General features: G+C 36.4%; 2 protein-coding genes across 4 annotated transcripts; both read right to left on the reverse strand.

Annotated features, from left to right (window-relative positions):
• Window positions 1-1011: 1011 nt before the first annotated feature.
• On the reverse strand, window positions 1012-10744 carry elavl1a (ELAV like RNA binding protein 1a). 3 transcript variants are annotated; one of them, XM_082172055.1, is made up of 7 exons: window positions 10059-10744; window positions 8698-8757; window positions 6944-7121; window positions 6401-6504; window positions 5750-5903; window positions 5432-5657; window positions 1012-2349 (listed from the first exon to the last, which is right to left on the reverse strand). In XM_082172055.1, the coding sequence occupies exons 2-7, from the start codon at window positions 8731-8733 to the stop codon at window positions 2025-2027; spliced, it is 1023 nt and encodes a 340-aa protein (XP_082028181.1). In that variant the 5' UTR covers window positions 8734-8757; window positions 10059-10744; the 3' UTR covers window positions 1012-2024. The 3 variants fall into 3 exon arrangements, with proteins under 3 accessions (XP_082028181.1, XP_082028182.1, XP_082028183.1); XM_082172056.1 differs by lacking the exon at window positions 8698-8757; XM_082172057.1 differs by lacking the exons at window positions 6401-6504; window positions 8698-8757; window positions 10059-10744 and having other exon boundaries at window positions 6944-7082.
• Window positions 10745-10887: 143 nt separating this feature from the next.
• Window positions 10888-14429, reverse strand: tspan37 (tetraspanin 37). Its single transcript, XM_082172058.1, has 7 exons — window positions 14220-14429; window positions 13485-13673; window positions 13297-13371; window positions 13113-13211; window positions 12887-13039; window positions 11600-11683; window positions 10888-11509 (listed from the first exon to the last, which is right to left on the reverse strand). The coding sequence occupies exons 1-7, from the start codon at window positions 14277-14279 to the stop codon at window positions 11432-11434; spliced, it is 738 nt and encodes a 245-aa protein (XP_082028184.1). The 5' UTR covers window positions 14280-14429; the 3' UTR covers window positions 10888-11431.
• Window positions 14430-14530: the final 101 nt, after the last annotated feature.

Raw genomic sequence — 14530 nt, forward strand, 5'->3', positions numbered from 1 at the left:
TTCCCCATCGCTTATTAATGAGAACTACGGCTGAAAACCTCTGGAAAAAGTTGAATATGAACCACTGAGTAAGGCGAAATAAACGGCACTCCATTGGCCAAATCAAATAAGTGAAACGTTGTCAGATTGTATATTTATGATTTGGTCCGATGCCTGAAAAATAAATACTTAAGATCTGATACTCAAAATTAACACCATGAAATGTGGTAATTTAGTGTTTTTCATGAGGTCTTGGCGGGCTAAAGACCCATTCGCACCAAGAGCGATAACCATCAACAAAGATAGTTCAAAAAAAAAAAAAACATTCATTCTAAATATATATTAGCATGGTCCACACAACGGCACAGAGAAACAATATCGTTGGAATCACTTTCACGATTTTGAGCTGAAAAGCCATAACAATCAGAATCAGCTAATCAGAATCCACCTGACTTTAAACGGATAGTTCACCCAAAAATGAAAATTGTCATTTACTCACCCTCATGTTGTTCCAAACCTGTATGAGTTTCTTTCTTGTATGTACAAAATGTATTTTGAAGAATGTTGGTAACAAGACAGTTGATGGCACCCTTTGACTTCCATGGTATTTTTGTTCCTACTATGGAAGTCAATGGGCACCATCAACTGTCTTGTTACCACCATTCTTCAAAATATCTTATTTTGTGTTCAGCAGAAGACAAATAGGTTTGAGACAATTTGAGGGCGAGTAAGTAATGGGAAAAAATAGGGATTTTTTTGGGTTAACTATCCCTCTAAGAAGCTTGAGCGTTTAAAGTGGCAGACAGAAAATAGCACACACTTAGAATTAACCAAACGTTCTTGAACACTGGTGTGGATGCTAATATAGTTATGATTATTGTTATCATTCTTAGTGTGAAAGGGCCCTAAACTCAGCCATCCGCATCTTTAAATATGGAAATAGTCTTAAGTTGACTAACACTGCATTGTACCTAAAAATGGATCAAATTAAAGAACTAATTAAAAGATAAAATAAAGAAACAAAACAAAAAGTTGAGCAAAACAAAATAAAATTTAATGATTGTAAATGCCATGTGAAACAAAATGAAAGGTTTCCAAAGGAAACACAAAATCAAAAAAAGAAAAGAAAAAAAAAACACAAATATCACAAGGCAGTCTTAAAAAGCATGTGCATTAGTACTGGATATCCATTTTCAAATAAACAAACTAAACTTAATGTATTAGCCTAGAGAAACAAAAACAAAAGAAAACGCAAACCATAAACAGAAGATGCTGATGCTCAAATGTGATTACATTTTACATAAATACTCAGTACCTAGTATTCAATGTCCAAATATTTTTGGAATATTCTTAGGGATGTGCAACATGCACCTCTGCCGGGAGAAACTAAACCTTCCATTCATGTCTTTGGTCCTTCTTAGTTCAGTCTTTTCAGAGGGTCCCTTACAAAAGATTAACAAGTTAGTTAAAGATTTTCCCCTCACTAAAACAGGCATTTTCTTTGCCGTTACCTCTTCTTTTCTATGGAGCACTCAGCATGCTGGATTTAAGACTCAGATTTTAATAAACAAATGAACTGTTGTGAGATGGGTAATGAGATTCCTGCCAAACCAAAAAGTGCTACATTATTGAGGGCAAAGTGGAAAAATGACATCAAATTAAGGCATCGTAAATACTGAAGAGCTATGTAGGATGTAGATATTGACAAAAGAAAGAAAAAAATCTGAGTTTTAAATCCAACATCTGGTGAATGAGGTGTCCGACCACGTATGGCACATAGCAACAATACCAGGCTAACATCAGACAAATTTGTATTAAACGAAAAATTGGTCATATATTGGGATAAACCAGAACGCCTAAAACACTTGCATTTGAAGCATCCAACAGCTTGAATCTTAAAAGTAACTGTCTAAACGAGACTGCGAAACGTGAACATTTGCGAAGACTTGATTACACTAAAATAATAGTTTTCTTTTTCAAAACGGCGCCAATTTCTCTGGCTTCGCAGAAAACACCCTTCTTCATTTTCCTGGCAACCCTGCTTTCTACTTGTGCGACTTGCTTGTTTTGAACGACACTTGTAAAATCTTGTCCCCGAGGCGGTAGCCGTTGAGGCTGGCAATAGCCATGGCAGCCTCTTCATAGTTTGTCATGGTAACAAACCCAAATCCCTTGCACTTGTTGGTGTTGAAATCACGGATCACTTTGACATTTGTGACGGCACCGAAGGGCCCGAACATCTGCCACAAAATGCCCTCATCTGCATCCTGGCCCAGGTTGTAAATAAAAATACACCAGCCTGACGAGGAGTTTCCAGGCATGTTAACGCCAGACATGCCGCTCATGTGGTCTACACTCATAGGAGAGAACCTGAAGACAGGAAATAACATCATTTAGGACAAGTTCATCAGATATGCACACATTTGTGGAACTGAAAGAATTTTCAGAATCTGCCTAAATGTAAAACAACACTATCTGTTAACTGTAGAAATTAAATATAGGTTCATCTTTGTTAAAGCTGTATTTTTTATTTTATTAACATTAATGACACTGACAACATCAGGAATATTAGGCTGCTGTCACTGAATACTGACACACATCTGATTTCTTTCTCAACTGTTCACTTATGACATTACCGAGAGAATACTTGCCGAGATGGGCATTTTGACATAATTGTGTGCATGCGTTAGGGATGTCAATTTTCACAAATTCCCATGATCGATCGTCGTTTAAATTAGCGATCAATTAATCGTTAGCCTTAATACTGCAATATCCCATCCCTAACACATCCCTAACGCATCCCTAACGCTGCAGTGGCATATGACCAACAGCATGACAGGGTCTGCAAATATTGCTCAAAACTCTGCGTTCCTCACCAAATGAATGAGAATGGTTTTAAATCTAAATAAAGGGCTAGTAGGATTGTAAAATGTTTCGATGTGATTAATTTAATTAAATTATCAATTTAATAATCAAATATAACTAATACAACGCCGCCTCAGATGCGTGCTTGTCAGAATGTGTGACTGTTGTGGACGTGCACTTCCTGGAACAACGCACTGAAAACGGCAACTAAACCCAATGAATTCACAACGATTTAATAAAATAGTGTTCTCATGTTATGTAATATGACAGTCCCAATCATAGTTATTATTAGTCGTGCAGAAACGCATCCTATATGAGATTAATCAGATTTATTCAAAATGAACAATATTACAAATGATATCTGCACAAAATGACGTGAATGCACAAGTGAACTTAAACTAAGTTACGTGCCATTCAGAATGACTCGTGTTGTGGATGCGTCTTCCTGGAGCAACGCAACAGCAACTAAACCCAAATAATTCACATTGTTTTATTACAATATTGTTTTCTTTATAATGTTATGTAATATGACAGTCCCAATAGTCATTATTAGTCGTGCATTGCCGTTTGAGCTGCACGCTGAAGCTGAAGAGGATCACCGCACACTTTACTACATTAATTCTTAACCAAATGCATCCTATATGAGATAAATCAGATATAGATAGGCCTACACATAATAAACACAATATTACAACTTACATTTGCACAAAACAAAAGGCTGTGAATGCACACGTAAACTTATAGTCATGATGAAGGTGTAAAATGGTCCCAAACATAACGCCGGTGTGCTCGCTTTACATGTTTTGTGGTTGTGCAGCACGCACGCCCATGAACCTGCTTAATCGATGATCGATACGTTTTATCGATTTAAAGGAACCGTATGTAAGAAATGTATTTCAATTAATCATAAAATGGCCCTGATATGTCACTAGACATTAATAAATCATGTTCATTTCAAATACTTATATCACTGACAACAGTAGTCTGGCCAGGATATTGTCATTTAAAAGGGAAGTTGCAGCCCTCAACTGGGGCATGTTCAAGTTCAAAACGGTGCGCAACGTTTTGCTACGGTTTCCGGGTTGAACATCATGTTTCCTGGAAACGGCGTGCACCGGTGTGCAACGGGGTTTGAGATACGTTTTCTCTTGTTTGGTGGGTGTGTCAGAACTGCAGTCCAATCAGCAGCAACATGTATGTAAAGCATGCGGTATTAAAGTGAACTTGCACAATGGGTTCAAGGAAAGTAATTTACAAATGTGTTCGATGCAGCTCGGTATACGCAACAACTGAGGATATTAGAAGACATGTTTGTCGTAAGTTTTATTGTAAAAATATAGGATATCAACATAATGATGTAGTTGTTTATATTTTTAGCTTCATTGCAAGTGTATGACATTTGGTATAGAAATAAACAATGGTAATTAAGTGCTTTTCCTAAAAATGAGAAAAAAAATACAGGGTATTAAAACAGTATGACCTACAAATAAAGTCAGTATGTGAGGCTAAATAGATGTATTTTAGTCTGAATTAGGTAAGATGTGTGCTTCCATTTCAGTTTCAGCAATCCCATCACTCGATTGGGATGTTCTCTTTTGTTCTGGGCGGCAAGTGCAGTAACATCCAGCATATTTTGTAGTATTAAACACATATTTATACCGACTTCATCAGGCTCAGAAAATTCTTCACAAAGAACACAAAGAATGAGCCTTCTCAGCTGCCATAGTTGCAACTCTTGCGTCATCAGAACAGTGTTCAACGCATCACCGTTTCTGTTTAAAAAACGTTGTGCAACGTTTTGCCGGGGCTGAACGCAGCCCTGATGTTGTCATGTGTTTTGGCCTGATGCTCCACCCTCCACCTATCTACCAATCATGAAGTCAGTAGTGTTTCGGCATCCGGGTTGCCAGCTCTGCTCTAGTTACCACAGCTGCAGCTACAAACGTGTCGGATAAAAAAATGCCAGCCTAACTGGCAACCTCGAGTCAGGGGGGAGGGGGAGGGGGATGGGGATACACCGCTCTACAGTAATTTGAAAGTGATTGCAGTACCAGTTTTGGCCACAATCTTACATACGGTTCCTTTAATCATGTATTATCGACAATTAATCGATCGTCGATTAATCGTTAACATCCCTAGTATGCGTCCATTCAAGCGCAAGTTAACGTGAAAGAGGAATCAATTTGGTGTTCGAGTGCTGTCTGAAACGCCCCTCTCTCTATCTCCCTCTGCATGCACTTCGGGTGCGGGATGCTGTGCGCACAGATAACATTGCGCGAGTCCCGATTTTTCGCCTCTTTCGCATTTAAAAGCATTTGAATGTATAAATTGGCAAGACAAAATATCCAAATGACAAATTTTCACTCTACGATAGTTAAACTTAGCAGTTAATCCGCATATCATGTGTGATCACGGATCAACTGCGATTCGTTGCACCCCTAATTGCGGAAAAATAAACGCTTCCCTCCACGTTTTCTGCTGCGCTTATTTTTTAAATAGTTTATTTTTACCATGCATGCGCAGCATTGCGCACCACTGGATATGCTAACCAAGCAAATAGAGAAATACAATCTTGGACTTCATTCACCTGAATCTCTGGGCCTGGTGGTGGACGGGCCCCCCGAAGCGGCGAGGCTGTGTGTGGTAAACCTGGGAAATAATTTGTGAGTTTTTCACTTGGTTGGGACTGGCAGCAAACTTGACAGTGATGGGCTCTGCAGCGCCTGGCGGCTTTTGCCCATTCAAGTCCTTAATTGCATCCTCTGCCTCCGACCTCTTGTCAAATCGAATGAAAGCCACACCACGAGAGAGTCCTGCAATGAGGATAAAAAGGTGAATGCTTTAATACACACTAGCTTACAGAACATTGAACAGGTGTCAAAATCAACTTTGCTCATCTACCAACCTGACGCTTGATCGACGAGGACACGGGAGTTGATTATTCTGCCATAACGTGTAAACATTTCTTCTACGTCCTTCTGCGTCATTGTTTTAGGCAGCCCACTGATGTAAAGGTTGGCATCCTTTATGGTGTCAGAGCTTGGCCTGGCATATGACACCTGTCAGAAAGAGCAAAGTTAAAAGATCAGATCCTGAAGAAATACCTCCCCTGGAGATTATTAGGAAATCTCTTAATAAAAAATCAATTAAAAAAAGAGATGCAAACGTAGATTCTTCAATTTAAGTACATTTTTTAAATTGATATTAAAAATTGTAAATTATTTTCAAATAGGGAACACCCACCCAACAAATAGTTTGCCATGGGTCCTTTACAAATACTAAATTTTATAGAAATGCAAAAACTTTCATAGAATTCAAACAGCATTAAAAGCAACATGTTTGCAACCTGTAATCCATAGATAATAAAACAAATCTTTAAATAGATGAATCTAAATATTGAAAAGCCTGATAAAAAGGCCACAACCAAGATTCCATCAGGTCTGAGCAATTCTACTCCAACAACTTTACTTTGTTCTCGCTGCCTTGTTCTCACAACCGGTGGTCTGAAGCAATGACACAATTTAACTTTACACAGGAGCACCTTTTGTCACATTACCTTGATAGTTTTAGACTGTAGTCTCAGTCCATTGAGAGTACTGATTGCTCTTTCTGCATCATTAGGGTTAAGATAGTTAACAAATCCGTACCCTAAACTGTGGCCTAGAGAAAAAAAAAGGAAAACAATAAAACAAACAAAACAAAAAAAAGTTGAAACGTTCCAAATACAAAGGAAAAAAACATCCTAGTATCAAATGTTAAACTTCTGGGGAAAAAACTGATGCCAACAAATAAATCCACGTTGACTTGGGACAGGCCTGAGAAAGGAAACTAAAAATATGTAGTTTTTTTTTTCTGTCAACACTGAAATGAAGACTACAAAATTGTGAAGAAACACTTCCAGTGCTTCAAAAGTTTGTCTAAAAGCGCAAATCTTTTAATAAATTCATTCTGTTTTTTAACTGACAACATGGCTTCATGCAAACCCTGCAAAATAAAGGCACTACATCCCTAAACCAACAAAGACAAACAATATCTTCTCTCAAAATTAATTTATGTGTCTGCTTTGAAACCAGTGTGCAAAGTGCTGATGAATACTTGCCTGCTACTTTGTCACGAATAAGTTTAGCAGACTCCACCTCCCCAATGCTGCTGAAGAGACTCCGCAGCTCATCTTGGCTCATATTCTGAGGCAAATAGTTGACGATGAGGTTTGTTTTGGCATCTTTAGGCTCATCGGCCATGTGATCTTCGTAACCGTTCGACATGTCATAGACTTCCTAGAAATAATCAAAACAAGTTTCTGTGAGGGTTATACATTTTTGCCAATAAAAATGTAATTAGACAATATTGAATATTACCGCAAACTCATTATGCACTTATTTTACATGAAAATTTGCTACTTGCTGTTGATACCTGACTGTACCTGCACAGGTACAGACTCAGAGCCTCAATATTAGGCCTAGATCTTGCTGAAAATGTTTTCAATTACAGCTGGCAAGCCAGTAATAGAATGACAAACACGCAATTAAAGAAAATTTGAATAAATTAATTTTACATAAAATAAAAAACATTTATGTGAGATTACATTATGCTTACACTTAAAGGCTAAATTTCATTGGCTTTTTTCATTGATAAATTGGAGCATTTCCTTAAATTTTAAAGACAGAAAAGCATCCAATTTGTGAATTAAGGGATTTATATTCTTGCCTAGGGAAAAAAATAATGCAACTACAAGCATCTGCAAGACAGTTCTTCTAATGACTTCAAAATGCCTCTATTACAAATCCCCACTGAAACATATTTCATTAATTACACCTCAGTTTGGCTGCATTTCTACTCTACATTACACAAACGAGAAAAGAAAATCACACCTAGTCACTTACCGACAAAAAAAAACATTACATATCGTTAACAAGGAACTGGAACAGTAGAACAGAGCAATATAACATTCCCTTTCAGAACATATTTTACCTTTGTCTTATTAATATGTAATCTTCAAAATGTTACTACCTGACCTAAACCAGTTTGTTAATCACCAAACATGAAACTTCAATATATACCACAAAAATTAACTATGAGTGATAAGAATAAGTACCAAGCTAAAACAGGAAAAAAATTTAGCAAAAGGACAGATGTAACCGTCAACGGGACTCACTGTACTGCTGTTCTTTTACATTCTATGATCAGCATTCAGCACTGCCTCCAATGGAGTCCAGCTGAAATTGCACATGACCACAATTCATTCAACACAAAAACAATAAAATATGGAAGTGTACTAATGGTTTAAAAAAGGGGGTCTTGGATGTCTAACCCCTTCAAGGCATTTTAGGTGAAGGAGGAACCGAACACTGTGGTCACCATGATTATTCTGATATCGGACAGTGCGTCCCATTCACGTTAGAAGAGAGGTCTTATTGTGTATTCCACATGGGTAGCCAGTCAACCTTCAAGGCTGAAACAAACAGGCATTATTACAGTCCCTCCCACTCAAACCATCATTGGAGGTTTTGATAAAGTGGTCTGAATCACTCATAGACAATTCTGGTCACTCTCTATCCGACTACTTCGATCGCGAGCTGGTCCCTATAAACATGGTTAAACTTTGCAGCATTTGCCAGGCTAGATACCTTCAGCTGACATTATGCAACACCTAATAACATGTCTAGTGCATTCAGCGAAAAGTCTACCTCAGATGACAGCATTAAACCTCAAGTATTACTCGCTTCACACAGGCTACAGCACTACATGGACGAAAACAGCCTACAAGCACTAAACACTACTAACTCCAGCTTACAGGTTCAGTTTATTTTTAAAATCCACATTCAGTCCCTGATGGACGCAAATTCTACTCACTTTTAAGTATCTAACGTGTCCCCTTCTGACTGCCATGAAGAGCCGTCACAGATCCCAACTCTGAAGATACCAAAAACAAAATAAGGTAATAAAAATACACGCTGACAAAAAGGGGTGGTAGGGAAGGCAAAGGCGGGTTTGGGGGTTCAGAGTAAAATAAATAAACTAAAATAAAAGAAGGGCGAAAAGATAAGATGAGCCACCTTCTGATATAACCTGTGGAAAAAGAATAACAACCATCGGCCATTAAGACTGGTGTAATTTCAGCGTGTATTTTTAGCACCTCACTTTGAGTCTGTACTGCCTGCACAACATCTCAATGTTGACATTATATAAAAGGTGTGCTTGTTAAATTTCTTTACACTGCAAACTTATATATACACACACACATATATATATATATATATATATATATATATATATATATATATATATATATATATATACATACATATATATATATATATAATTTGTAGTTTTTATAAATGGAAAGAAAACACCAAGAATTAGGTACAACTACAGTGTAAATACTGTTTTATCCCTTTAAACAAATCTACATGGCATAAAACATAGGCTAATTCTGTGAATCTATTTTGGACTGCACGAATTAAAGTCATAATATTAATAATAGGTTAAATAAACTTCTTTTTTTTAACACAACATGGCTGATTAACCTTAATCTTAAACAAAGCCAAACTACGTCTACCTAGTAAAATGCTTTTGCATAAAATATATTTTAATAACTAATTGATGGCATAAACAAAGAGTGTTCCGGGGACAGTTCCGTTTCATTTTGAACATTCCATAATTTTCATTCAATCACGACAACCGTTTATACGACATTTACACGGGCGGTTGAGCTTATTAAACTTATCAGAACAAAAATGTACTACTATCATAAAAAAAAAAAACGGAATAAACGACATTTGTAATTCTGCCTAGTCGTGGGGGCGTGGAATTTACAACTAACGTTACCCCGCAGCAGGACATCACTCATGCTTGTGTAGATTACCTCGCCATTGTTACGGTTTCGTATCGTAGCTACAGGACAACAACCTTGCGGCATTACACAGCATGTTTGTGAAGAATCAGCGATTCAAATAGGTCTAGCATTAAAATACCACACAACACGAGGCCTCGTTCCCCACACACCGTCCCCTTATTTTCGCGATGACTCGCTCGTTAAATCCCATGCAACTCTCGAGCTCAAACTCGAGCAGGCTGCGCTAAGGGGCCTAACTCAAATAAAGCCAGGCCTCAAACACCGAACAGATTTATAACCGTTACTAGATCTTAATAAACCAATTTAAATGCATCATGATAAAAAAGACAAGTTTAAAAATATATACATGGCGCCTTACCAACTTAAAAGTCTATCCGATTCTGCAGTAGAATGGATGCACGCGGAGCTTTAGCAGAACGTGGCTTTTTGGCGCTGCGCTCTCGTGACACAAAAAACACGCCACAATGGTACTATGCCGAGGAAGCGGAAGTCTTAACCCCTCCCACTTCCATAATCCATTATACAGATCAACAGTCACTATAATAAAACCAGTCATTTGATTCAATATTTAACAGATTTATTGTGCAAAATAAAACGCCCTTGCTGTGCGTGCATATCAAATATTCATAGAACAGGTATTGTGAAGAGACATAGGCTACTTTAGATTAATGTTGAAATTTAGGAAAACGTTGACTGGATGATATTATCAGAATGATTCGAATTTCGTAACAGTGAAATATAAAATATATAATACACTATACAGTACCAGTCAAAAGTTTGGAAACATTACTATTTTTAATGTTTTTGAAAATAGTATCTTTTGCTCATTGTGATCATTTATTTAATCAAAAACACAGAAAAAACAGTAATATTGTGAAATAATGGGTTTCTATTTTAATATACTTTAAAATTTAATTTATTTCTGTGATGCAAAGCTGAATTTTCATCAGCCATTACTCCAGTCTTCAGTGTCACATATGATCCTCCAGAAATCATTCTAATATGCTGATTTATTATCAATGTTGGAAACAGTTAATATATTTTTTTTTATAATTCTATATACTTTTTCAGGATTCTTTGATGAATAAAAAAAGTTTTAAAAAAGAACAGCATTTGTTTAAAATCGAAATCTTTTGTAACAATATAAACTAACCATTCAAAAGTTTGGGGTCCGTATTATATAAAAAAAAAAAATTAATACTTTTTTTCAGCAAGTACATGTGTTAAATTGAAAAAAGTGATAGTAAAGTTTTTAATTGTTAGAAAAGATTTCTATTTTGAATAAATGCTGTTCTTTTTTACTTTTTTATCAATGAATCCTGAAAAAAGTATCACAGGTTCCAAAAACTATTAAGCAGCACAACTGTTTCAAACATTGATAATAACTGAGTATCAAGTCAGCATATGTGAATGATTTCTGAAGGATCATGTGACATTGAAGATTTGAGTAATGGCTGATGAAAATTCAGTTTTGCATCACAGAAATAAATTATATTTTAAAGTAGCCTATATTAAAATAGAAAACTAATATTTTAAATTGTAATAATATTTCACAATATTACTGTTTTCTGTATTTTTGATCAAATAAATGCAGGCTTGATGGGCATAAGAGACTTTTTTCAAAAACATTAAAAATACTTATGTTTCCAAACTTCTGACCGGTATGTATATATAATCATTGTGTACACATTCATGAGAAAAGTCGCAAGATACAATTTCCAACAGTGGCTTTTATTCTTTGTCCAGGATTCGATACTCTTGCGGGGGTTGATGTCCCATTAGCTGTGCCACTGTAATCCAAGACATTACCTGATGAGGGAAGGGTCAGAGATGACATTATAAATCTTGTAAAAGATCAGGGGGGAATAAATGAATTATAATTCAAGTCACAAAGCTCACTAGTAGAAAGAGAACCACTAAAGAACTCATCATGATGATATCCAACACAAGTCGTAACTTCTCCTCAATTTTATTTTGACAGCCCTAGAATAGAAAGAAAACAATGTTGAATCTGGCTTATAATGCTCATATGCAAACCTAATTTACAGTAATTCACAAACAAAGCCTAATTTGTTCATTTTTAAACCTTTTTATAGAAATATTTCAGGTAAAATACAAGGGGTCATGATATGAGAAATCAAATTTGCCTTGATCTTTTGACATATAAGAGGTCTGTGCACCAAAACATCCAGCATGTTTCATAGCTTAAAATGTCATTCTCATTATAAACAAAGCATTTTATCAAGTATTTCATCATATTTAATCAAGCTCCAAAATGGCAAATTTTGATTTTGCGGGATCTGTGTCGTCACACGGGCAAATACATTTGCATATGACTACCTCCATATGACATTGACGAATAGTTATACATTGTCGCATTACAGGCCCTGCCCACTGGTGTTCAGACACTTAGGCCTTGTATCCAGGCTAGCGCATTTTTCCAATAGTTTTCAATGGGAGCGCCGCGTTTTTAAAACGGAAGCAGTGACGAGGCGTTAAGTGTCTATTTCACACAGCATACTGTCTTTTTTACCCGTCTTTTTGTACATATTGTGACGTACATCTGAGTGTAAAGGCTTCTACGCACCAAGGACGATAACTGGAATGATATAGTTCTAAAAAAAATTCTAAATATAAAAGAATAGCAGAGTCCACAACTATAATGATTACGGCACAGAGGAACGATGTCGTTGGAATCACTTTCAGAACTATTTTCAGCTGATGAATGATAAAAACATTGACAGCCAATCAGAATCCATCCTGCTTTACAGAACTAGAGCATATATATCGGCAGGCGACAAAACTGCAGCACACACTTAGAATAAACAGAAGGATATTGTGCGTTGGTGTGAATGCTGATATAGTTATTGTTATCGTTCTTGGTGTGAACAGGCCTTAAAAAGGACAAAATATAGGGTGTGGGCTTCGTTCTATGCATCGGTTGTTGATTGGACCGGAAGGTCAAGTTGTGACAACAACAAAAAAAGAAAAAAGAAACATACAAGAATGAATCATTCACAACAAGATATTTAACATGCATTTAGAAAATGCATTTGAATTTTCATTTAATGCCAACTTTAACATAATGGTAGAGCCTTAGCTGTAAGCTGTAAGTCTAGCAGGAGAATATTAAAAATATTAAAAATCTTATACATAGGGTAGCTGAAATGTAATTAGTGTCTGTACCTCATTATAGAGAAGCAGGGGTGAGTCTAAAGTCCCATTGCAGTCGTGAAAGTTTTTTTTGCAGCAGCTTAGAGGAACTTCGTATTTCCTACTGTGATTAAACCAGGGTGTTTCTAACCAGTCTGTGTAGTTGTAAACACCACAACACCGCAACTGTAACAAAAAAAAGTGTTACAATCTAATTTTACCAAACACATAGAAATCCTAAAGATTTCTGTGCAAATACCTCACGCTGAAGGGCATTTACTGCTTTGGTATCAGGATCTTGGCTATTACCACTGTAGTTCTGAAACACATCTTTAAGGGGAGCCAAGTCTACATCGAGCTAAAAAAAGATGTAATTTAATATTAAAACCATTTCAGTGAAATACACTTTTTTTTAAAGCCAAGTAACTTAAAATTCCAGTTACCTTCCTTTTATGAGTGTATGCCAATGCTGCAGTAGTAACCACAACGCAAAACACAATAATGAGAAAATACACAAACTGAAAGACAAGAAAAATACAAATATGAACACCACACCTCATTCTTATGAGTAAATTATTATTATTCAGTCCTGTTTTTACTTCATAAAAATACAAGGTTTTTTCCATCTCACCAATCCGTGAAGACATGAAGGTTTTTTGTTGGACATCAGACAGCCAATGCTTCCACTGATAAAGAGGATGGCTCCTCCGACAACAGCCAGCAGTGCAGGGAGAATTATATATAAGCTGCTAAAGAACATACTGTATTCTCTGTATTTATGCAGCAAGAATGAACCACCCAGACCTGTAATCCCAGCCAGCTAGATAAAGTAAAGAACGAAGGAATTTAAAAACCAGAGGAAACAAAACAGCAGATGTATTTCCTAAAAGCCATTTCTTGTCATGTGCTGTACATGTGAGCAGTCATGTCACTGTTTTAGAAAAACACATCTTTTTTCACACTCATACAAATAATCCTATACTTTTGTTGCCTATACATATTACACAAGGTGTAGGCCTATATAGGCTATATCCAAGGCTAGTTGTTACACTTTAATATTTCCCAGGGCAAGAACACAGTTCAACATTTAAAAAATCATTTTAAATCTACCTCCATCATTGTTGACCCTTGCCTGTATTGTGTTCACTTATTTACCATACAGCTTTTACAAAAATATGATGATATTGAAATTTAGTTCGGATTATAGAATTCTCAAAAAGGCCATTCATAAAAAATTATGTTTTAAACCAACATACAAAGCCACTTCTAGAGAAAACATGCAATTATATATAAGTAGTTATGGCAAATGCATTAGTATTATGATGACAAACGAAACAAACAAGTGCATGATGCTGCCTAAACTCACCGATAAAAGAAGAGAAGCAATTTTAAGAAAAATTCCGAAAACTCTTCTCCTTAGAGCCATGGCTCTGCTTTAATCGATTCGCGTGAACGCGTAATCTATACACACATATTTAAAACACGGTTCTATCAAGGTCTCTCGGTCCAGTTCAACCTCAGCAGTGACGAACACTGATATGACTTGATGGATTTAAAAATCGAAACCAGATAAAATTGCGGAAGTCACTGAATCTAGTAAACAAGTAGGGGGCACTGTACCAGGGAAATAAAGCATCACTCGAATTCTAAAGCCATATAATAGTAATCCTCAAAAAT

The sequence above is a fragment of the Leuciscus leuciscus genome (genome assembly GCF_965113295.1).
Source record: "Leuciscus leuciscus genome assembly, chromosome: 6".
NCBI classification, from domain to species: domain Eukaryota; kingdom Metazoa; phylum Chordata; class Actinopteri; order Cypriniformes; family Leuciscidae; genus Leuciscus; species Leuciscus leuciscus.

What these genes read in the sequence shown, in the direction of transcription:
- elavl1a (XM_082172055.1), bottom strand. Translation starts at nt 8,733, where the DNA reads ATGGCAGTCAGAAGGGGACACGTTAGATACTTAAAA. An exon ending in TATTCGTGACAAAGTAGCAG is followed by an intron (nt 6,505 to 6,943) that starts GCAAGTATTCAT and finishes TTTTTTCTCTAG; the next exon opens with GCCACAGTTTAGGGTACGGA. An exon ending in CCTCGTCGATCAAGCGTCAG is followed by an intron (nt 5,658 to 5,749) that starts GTTGGTAGATGA and finishes TCCTCATTGCAG; the next exon opens with GACTCTCTCGTGGTGTGGCT.
- tspan37 (XM_082172058.1), bottom strand. Translation starts at nt 14,279, where the DNA reads ATGGCTCTAAGGAGAAGAGTTTTCGGAATTTTTCTTAAAATTGCTTCT. An exon ending in TAAATGCCCTTCAGCGTGAG is followed by an intron (nt 13,040 to 13,112) that starts GTATTTGCACAG and finishes TTTTTGTTACAG; the next exon opens with TTGCGGTGTTGTGGTGTTTA. An exon ending in CCCTGCTTCTCTATAATGAG is followed by an intron (nt 11,684 to 12,886) that starts GTACAGACACTA and finishes TTTCTATTCTAG; the next exon opens with GGCTGTCAAAATAAAATTGA.